This window comes from Chlamydomonas reinhardtii, chromosome 11, assembly GCF_000002595.2.
Source record: "Chlamydomonas reinhardtii strain CC-503 cw92 mt+ chromosome 11, whole genome shotgun sequence".
NCBI classification, from domain to species: Eukaryota; Viridiplantae; Chlorophyta; class Chlorophyceae; order Chlamydomonadales; family Chlamydomonadaceae; genus Chlamydomonas; species Chlamydomonas reinhardtii.
Window position 1 is genome coordinate 837098 of NC_057014.1, and position 8985 is coordinate 846082.

Consider the following 8985-nt stretch of genomic DNA (forward strand, 5'->3'; position numbering starts at 1 on the left):
CCCATGCCCCACCCCCGTTGTACGACTGCCCCAGTACCGTGCCGACGTGCCGTACCGCACGCATGTGACCCGTATGGCATGGCGCCAAGGGTTCCTCGGATACGGGGAGGTGTGTCGCGGTGGCTTTGGCCTATCCGTTCGGAGGGATGACAGATGGCGGTGGCGGTGGCGGTGGCGGATGGCGGTGCCACACAGTGCAGGCGTGAAGTAGGCACGCGAGGAAACTGCCCTGTTCTTTTGCACGTTCCTGTGGTGCCGGGCGCATCGAACCGGGCCTTCCAATTGTGCTCCAGTCGCAGCCCGTTTGGTTCGCTGCTGCCGCCGAGGGGCCGAGAGGGGCCGCGTGCTAGCCCCCATGACCCAGTCACAGCCGGGCAACTCCTCGCAACACCAATGAAGGGCACGAGATGTGCGCTTCTCTACTGCGACTGATGTCCAAGCAGGCATAACTGGACCGTCATGGATGGGGGCCTACGGCATCTGGAGGACGGTTGGCAGCTGTTTGTACTTCACCACTGGCCGGTACACTTGCTGTAATACTCGAATGCGGGTTTGAGCTTACGTTCTCGAGCTAAATCTGCGGCCGGCGTCGCAGTTGTGCTGGCCTCCGGAACGAACACTCACGGAAGCTGACACCAGAGCCGGCCCGCGAGGCGCGGCAGGCATCCTCAGTATTCAAAAAGCGTAAATGTTTAACACGCAGCTATGTCGAAGGCGGAGGGTTGACCGCCCTGCGGTGACGAGGGTCCGCTCTCGTCATGATGCCGTGCAATTTCGCGCGGGCCGGCTGGGGCGCTTGGCCCGCCTCTGCAGCTCCACACCCGACATCCAAACAAGACCACCTGAAACATGCACGACAGCCAGCTAACACAGCTACTATACACACAAGTTTCACTGACGAAAGACATCACGACTGAAGGCTGCAGGCACTCAGCGGAAGCTAAGCTGACAAATGCGCACAATGTATAACTGCTAGATTGGTTTAGCTTACAGTTAGAAGCAAGAGCGAAGGCCGACGCCTGGAGCAGGAGGAGCAGGGCCAAGGATTGAAGAGCTTACTTCTGAGCTTACCCGACAGAGCTTCAGTTGAACGAAGCATTAGGTTGCAATGGCCTCTAAACAACTGCTGAGGCGCTTGCCTCTTTTTGCGAGAGGTGGGTTGTGTTCGGATGCGGCAGCTGCAAACCTCCGCACCCCTAGGCCGAGCGTGACGAGGCTGCGCGTTGCTGCCTGCAGAGGGATGGAGCGCTTCCGTCAACTCAGCGGGTGCGCTGCCCGAGGTTACCCATGATATACTGCCCATTGTCTCTCGCGACTCGGCCGACAGCCCCAGGTAAGGCCAGGATAGGCACGCTGTTATGGATTGATACAATGTTGAGCATCTACTTTACTGGCTGACTGAACGCAGGCATTCTGGCGTGCCCATGGCCGGGTCGTCAATGGCTGCGTCGGGCGTGCGCCACCAGGTAAGCGATGCTCGCGCAAGCCTCTCAACTCGGGAACTACATAACCCCAATGTTTTGGGGGGGCTCCCTAAGCTTACGCCTGTTGCGTCCCAGCGGTACACCGAAGGACGGGCAGGACACCCGAACTCTTGGCCGACAGCTGCGCCTCCTCCTGCCATTTCTTCCCCCACCAGAAGCTGCCTCGCGACTCGGCGGCTGGCCAGACGCTGGGGCAATGGACACACAAGCTGTCGCACCTTGCGCAGCCGCTGCAGAAGCCCCTTGCCACGCTAGGCGTGCCGGCCGCTGCCACAGCAGCAGACCTGACGCGCACGGCATGGCCGGCTCTGGCGATCCCGCTCGGCACCACCACGGCTGCGGCGGGCATGAGCCCCTCGATGCAGGGGCCCACCATCCCCACCTCGATTGCGGCGGCGACGCTGCCGGCCATCGCGGACCTGATTAAGCAGCAGTCGCGCGCGAGCGCCGCAGCCACCGGCGGGAAGGGTGACATGGACGCCACCGCGTCACCTTCGTCCGCGCTGCGCTCCTCGGGGTCCTCGGAGGCGTCCGGCAGCGCAGTCGCTGTGGACGACGCAATGCTGGAGCCTGCGGGCGCGTCGGTGGCCTCTCAGGCGCACCAGCCCCAGCCGCATACGCCGCCCATGCCGGCGCCTCAGCCGCACGTGCAGCAGCTGCCTCCGCATCATCCGCACCACCAGCAGCGCCGCAGCAGCAGCGGCGCGGGCGGCCGCGGCGGCGGCGCCGCCAGCAGCTCCATCCAGCTCAACAAGCACATCATGGCCTGCCGTAATACCGAGGAGCTGCTGGCCCTCGTCCAGTCGCGCGGCGCGCACTTTGACTACTTCAACATCTCTACCGCGCTGGCGCGTGTGCCCAAACTGGCCGCTGCCTCCGGCCCCGGTGGCATGGCGGGCAGCAGCTACGGTGGCTACGCCGGCGCGCCGCCGCCGCCGCCCCCTCCTCCGCCGCCTGCGGTCAGCAATGGCAACGGCAACGGCTTCAGCAGCGACGGCTCCGGCCCTCTGGCCCATCTGGGTCAGGGCGGGTCGGGTGCCGGCGGCGTGCTGCCGGGCGATCTGCACGTGGATGCGGCGGGGCGGCTGCTGCTTGACCACCTGGCGGCGCTGATGATAAACCAGATCAACAGCTTTGACGCGCGCGGGCTGGCCAACTCGGTGGGTGGGTGTGCTGCGGTGCGGTGGCGCGTCAGCAGGTAGCGCAAGCGGGAGGTGCGAGCGGGTTGATAAGGGAGAGGTCCACTGACGTTACTGGGATTGTAACCCCATCTACAACAAGAAGACCGGTTGTCAACTTGCTTTGCGCAGGCCTGGGCGTTCGGCAAGCTTAAGTACGTCCCAGCCGCCGGCACCTCGCTGCCCACCGTGATTGCGGCGGCGGCGCTCCGGCGCATGGGCGAGTTCTCCCCGCAGAACCTGTCCAACCTGGTGTGGAGCTTTGTGTACATGCACCACGTTGACGAGGCGCTGCTGGCGGCCGCGGCGCGCTACGTGGTGGCGCGTGTGGGCGAGTTCAAGCCGCAGGAGCTGGCCAACATCGTGTGGGCCTTCGCTAGCCTAGGCTACCGCGACGAGCATATGGTGGGTGGGCGGCTGTGTTTGCAAAGGGCCGGGGACTGTTGGCGGCGTGGCGGCGGTGGTAGGTTTCTGCGGGCTGCTGGGGTCGTGCAGGGCTGGCAGCGACTGGAGAGTGCTGGATGGGCGATGGTGGCTGGGTGGGAGGCATGTTGCCGGGCGCCTGACGCTTACCTACGCACCTGTTCTTGCGCTGCCTCGTCCCGCCGCCTTCCGCAGCTGCACGTGGTTGCCAGCCAGGCGCAGCGCATCGCGCCGCTGTTCAAGGAGCAGGAGCTGTCCAACGTGCTGTGGGCGCTGGGCAAGATGGGCCTGCGCCACCGGCCCGACGTGCTGGAGTCCTTGATGGTCGAGACGCGCACCAAGCTGCCCGCCTTCCTGCCCCAGGTGCGCCAGTAACGGAGGAACATCAGCCTGGCCAGAGTTGCTACCCCTGTTGGCCCGGCGCTGACGCCTAGGTTACACGGTGCCTGCATGGGTTGCGAGCGCTTGCAATGCCGTGCACCTTGCCAGCATGCCAGCTCTTCAATCCCACCCTCACCACACCACCACCACACCACCACCACACCACCACCAACAACAACAACAACAACAACAACTCACCGCAATCACCATCACAACCACGGTACACCGCACAATCACCTCACAGGGCATCAGCAACGTGGCCTGGGCGCTGGCGGCGGTGGGGCACGTGGACGAGCTGTTCCTGGACCGTGTGGTGGCGCAGTGCGGCCGCCAGCTGGGCGCCTTCGACGTGCAGGCGCTGGCAAACCTGGTGAGCAGCAGCGGGGGAGGGGAGAGGCCGAGGGCAGGGGAGGGGAGGAGCGGGGAGGGTAAGCAGGAGAGTTGGGCTGTCCCGTTTGCAGCGCCATCCGTCCGTGGCTTGCTCGCTACTGACGCGGATTCCGTGACGTGTCCCTCGGATTTCTTCAAACAGGTGTGGGCCATGGCCTCACTGGGCTACTACCAGCCGCCCTTCCTGGCGGCCTTGGTGAACGAGTGCCTGGCCCGCGGCCTGGACCGCCTGTCGCCGCAGAACCTGTCCAACATCCTGTGGGGCTGCGCCACGCTGGGCCACCGCGACCCGCGCATGCTGTCGGCCTGGGCGGCGCAGACGCTGGAGAAGCTGCCGTCGTTCGAGCCGCAGGGCCTTTCCAACACCGCCTGGGCTTTCGCGCGCCTTGGCTTCCACAGCCCACAGCTGTTCCAAGCCCTGGCCGCCGCGGCGCTGCACAAGATTGACGGCTTCACGGCTCAGGTGGGCAGCGCTGAGGGAGCACCTACGGTACCTACATGGTCCTGGGGCCGGAGCCTCTGGGGCCCTTCAGCACTGCTGCAAGCACAGGGCACTCACCTTTTACCCATCCACTTACCCATCCTGTTCCCAATGTTCTAACCTTGCAAATCCCACCCACCCGCCCTTTCCTCTCCCTTCCCTCTCCTCCTGCCAGGGCCTGTCCAACCTTGCCTGGGCCATGGCCACCGCCGGCCACGCCCAGCCGCGCCTGTTCGAGGCGCTGGCCCGTCAGGCTGCGGCTCTGGCGCCCACCGGCGCCTTCAACGCCCAGAACTGCAGCGTCACGCTGTGGGCGGCGGCCAGCCTGCGCCACTACGACCAGGCGCTGTTCGACGCCATGCTGCGGCGGCTGGTGGCGGCGCTGGAGGAGGGCGGCGCGGAGGCGGACGGCTGCGAGCCGCAGAACGTCGCCAACGCGCTTTGGGCCGTCGCACGGTGAGTCGCATGGTCCTGCCCCCGTCGGCTGCTGAGCCGCCTCTCTGCTAGTACCGTTAGTATAACTGGCCAGTCCGTGCTGAGCTGCTTGTGATGAAGTAATACCGCGCCCCTGCCACAGGATGGGCCACTCGCTGCCGGCCGAGGCCGCGGCGCCGCTGCTGCGGCACGTGGTGGCGCTGATGCCGCGCATGAGCCAGCAGGAGCTGTGCAACAGCATGTGGGCGGTGGCGGTGATGGATCGCATGGACGAGGGGCTGTGGGCGGCCTTCTGCGCCTGCCTCACGCGCCTGCCCGACATCTCGCCCGAGGGCATGCACCAGGTGAGGAACCAATCAACGAATTAAAGGAGTTATGGGGCCACAAGGACTCGAACCCATGTAAATGCTCATGCCAATCAATAATCGAGGAACGAGCTGCTTGCGCACACCGCTCTCCCAGCTCCACAGGCAGACCGTACACCGGGCCTGTCTGACTGCCACAGCCTTACTGTATTAGTCCGTCGGCGCCCGGCGAAATGCGCTTCCGTACGCTGACATGCGCATGTCGCCGCCCCGCCGCCTCTCAGGCCTACCACGCGCAGCTGATGTTCCACTCGCACCTGGCGCGCGCCGCCGGCATGCCGCTGAGCAAGCTGCAGGCGCTGGCCGCCGCCGACCCCGCCGCGGGCTCGCGCAGCCTGCTGCCGTGCCTGCCCGAGCCGCTGCACACCGTGGCCGCCAGCATGTGGGCGGCGTCGGCGCGCGACGTGCACGTGAGCCGCTTCCACCAGGAGGTGTCGGGCGCGCTGGCGGTGGCGGGCGTGCCGCACGCGCTGGAGTGGATGACCGACGACCAGCACTTCTCGGTCGACATCGGCCTGCAGGTGCGCTTAGCGCTGCAAGTGCGGTGCAATGTGGCGTGGCGAGGGCGTGCGTGCCTGTAGACCCTTTGGCCCCCCTCCTGACCGGGGTTTGATGTATGTACTGTGGACCATTTAAAACGAGGAAGGCATAACGCTGAGGCTCGCTTTTTGGGCTGAGCCCCCGGAGCGCAGCGATTCAGCCCTGTCCGTGGCTGACACCTCCGCGTGGCTAACCTTCTGTCGCGGCGCCGCCTGCAGGTGAACGCGCGCCCCACCGCCGTGGAGGTGAACGGCTCGCACCACTACGCCTCCAACGACCCGCAGCGCTCGCTGGGCGACACCGCGGTGCGCCGGCGCCTGCTGCAGGACCGCGGCTGGAACGTGGTGGACGTGGGCTTCGCCGACTGGGAGTCCATGGGCCGCACCCTGGCCGAGCGCGGATCCAACCTGGTGGGCCGCATCGCCTCGTCCCTGGACGACTGGGACTGGCGCTACGTGGGCCTGCCGCAGCGCTCCGCCGCCGGCGCCGCAGCGCCGCCGCCCGCCGCGGTGGTCGCGCCCTCGCCGCAGCCTGCGGCGGCCGCTGCGCCTTCCACCGCCGCCGCCGCGGCGCTGGCTGCGCAGCAGCAGCAGGAGCAGCAGCAGGCGGCTGCGGCGCAGGCCCTGGCCGCGGCCCTGGGCCTGGGGCCGCTGTTCCCGAGCACCGCGGCCGCCGCCGCCAGCGCCTTCTCCTCCCTGGCCACGCCCGCCGGCCCTGCTCTGGACCTTGACCTCGATATGGAGCTGGCGGCCCTGGCGGGCTGGTCCGCCTCCAGCCCCTTCTCTGAGCTCAGCGCTCTGGCTCTCGCCGGCGGCGCGGGTGCGGGCATGGGCGCGGGCGCGGGTGCGGGTGCGTCGCTTGCGGACCGCACCACGAGCTCGGGTTCGGCGATGGACGAGGCGGCGGTGACCGCGGCGGTGGAGGCGGCGGAGGCGTTGGGCGCCATGCCCGGCGGCAACCTGCTGCTGCAGCAACAGATGTACGACGTGTTGGGGCTGAGCCGCTCCGCCGGCATGCTGGCGGCGCTGCAGGCGCAGGCGGCGGCGCAGCAGGCGGCGGTGCTGGCCAGCCAGCACGGCAACGACGAGGAGGTGGTCAGCGATGACGACCTGGAGCGCGTCGTGCAGTTCGCGCTGGCTTAGACAGCCGGTCTGCGCGCCAGAGAGACGCCAGAGCAGGTTCGGTGGAGGGCGGTGGAAAGCCAGCCGGCTTCGCTGCAGCCAGCCATTCCCCACGCACATGCAGGCATCTGTGATATAGGCGGGGCAACCCGCAAACACAAAAGCGCGTTCTGTTGCAGGGCGCAGCCTAGCTTCTTGAGTACTAGAGCCTGGCCGCTTGAGTGGGCGACGGCCTCGGCATTGCGGTAGCTCTCGTGGAGCTTGTCCGCGGGTTTACGCCATTTAGCTTTTTGCTGGAACCGCATTGGCTGGCGGCTGGGGCGACTGACCACCCGGTTGCCTGGCGGATAGTGTCACGGCGACGCTAGCAGGGAGGTGAGCAGCAGCCATCAACGCTAGGCTGTGGGGCTCAGCGCGCATGCAGGTGCGGCTTCGCAAGCCGCGCAGTGTTTGTGACGGTGCTCCTGGCTCGCTTGCAGGCCGCGGACTGTATCGTCAGGAACATGTAGGAAGAAGGGCGCTCTCCTTTGTGAGGCAAGCTGCTGTAGTGCGCAGCAATCAGTATGGGCCCTGCCCACTCGCGTCTTTGGCAGAAGCTGCCCATTTAGGCGCCATCTTTATCAGATCAGCACTTGTGTGTACGTACTGAACCATCGTTTTCTACGGAATAGAACGCGGGTTGTTTGTGTTATCGGTTTTGTATATCTGCCTGTGGGTTGCAATGTGAACGATTTTTTGACGAGACGGCTCGCGGTAAGCAGCCAATGGGAGGGGGCGGCTGCATCGGGGCACACGTCAGCCGGGCATTATGCATTTTGCCCCAACTGCCAGATCGTGGCGTAAGGAAGCAGCGGATTGGAGGTGTGGCGTGGAAAGCATGCGTGACTTGAAGACTACAGGATTACAAGTAAGCACAGTGTACGTTTGATATCGGACGGGAACAGGCGTGTGTCACATTATCGAAGCTCGCCGCCGGCATGCAGGAGAGTCTGACTGCAGTAGGAGAGGGTTGCGCCGTATGACACGCGAGGGAGAGTGTGGGAGCGGATGTGAGCACACGAGTAAGATGAACAACGGACAAAGTGCGATAAAGCTGGCGTGCAACCGCCGACCCTGTACGGCGCGGACAGAGTTGACACATGCGAGCACTAGGTAATGACACGCGAGAAATGCACCCGTTTGATGATATTTGCTGAAAACGTTTGTGGGGTTCCGATTGTCGCAGGGAAGCAAAGGGAGTGTGACACGCGCTCCGAGACGCTGCATGAGTTGAAGCAGGTGGAGGGGTGGGCCACGTGACGGCAGTGAGCTGGATTTTGAGCTTACAGATTTATGGCATGAAAGGATTGAACACCGGGAGGAAGCTCCTGGCCAATAACAGCAGGCCCGGTCATGGGCGCGGAAGGCCCATACCAGGCAAATGCTGGAGGAGGGGAGGTCCTGCCCCTGCCTGCGCCTAGCAAAGTAGCGAAGTGCTTTCGAAACGCGAACGCGGATGTGCTCGACACCATGAGACGTTGTAGTCGCGAATAGCTGGCCGGCAAAGACCGGAGACGGTTGAGCTGTAACCAGATATGGCGCACAGCGGCCTTCTTGCTCTTCCAGTTCGGAGTAGCAGACGTGATTCAACGCGAGGTTTTACGACTGCACGCTGCGCTGCAGTTAATAGGTCGACTGCGTGCAGGTTCTGTGACGGCTGGCGGTCGACGGCGTCGGCATGCAGTGCAACTCACACACACATAGCAGCACACCTGACCTGAGAGGTGCGTGTGTGGGGGGGGGGGGGCGACCTCCTCATCCTCGCTCCCCACCGCGGTACCGTCACCCTCGCTGCTGCTGCACCATTTCTGGGACTGTCCCATCGCACGGAGCGTACTGGAGTCTTGCAAGACGCCATCAACGCTGGCGGCAATGGCGCGGGCTGCTCGGTTAAGCGGCTCCATGGCTGGCTGCTAGAGAGCCCGGACCACACTTAAGTCTTGGCCAAGTGCAGCTCTGTGTGTGGGAAGTGGTACCTCCCCTTACCTCCCCTGGTCCGCCTCCCGGCTCCCCCCCCCACTGGCGCTCCACGCTTTCCTTTAAGGAACACGCCAGGGTGTTCGTTGGGGCCGACGCGCCTCCCCCCTGCGTCGCTGCGCTCCCGGGGCTCAGCCCCAAAACGGCAGTCTCAACCACTTGCCAGCCGGG

The 8985-nt window shown here is 65.3% G+C and overlaps 1 protein-coding gene across 1 annotated transcript; it reads left to right on the forward strand.

The window, feature by feature from the left end:
* The first annotated feature begins 766 nt into the window (after positions 1-766).
* Positions 767-8836, forward strand: CHLRE_11g467649v5 (uncharacterized protein). Its single transcript, XM_043067400.1, has 12 exons — positions 767-1154; positions 1237-1333; positions 1409-1466; positions 1640-2644; positions 2795-3067; positions 3281-3448; positions 3711-3836; positions 3999-4319; positions 4513-4793; positions 4915-5116; positions 5362-5658; positions 5896-8836. Exons 1-12 carry the CDS (start codon positions 1109-1111, stop codon positions 6817-6819), a joined length of 3798 nt encoding a protein of 1265 aa, XP_042919399.1. The 5' UTR covers positions 767-1108; the 3' UTR covers positions 6820-8836.
* The last annotated feature ends 149 nt before the right edge of the window (positions 8837-8985 follow it).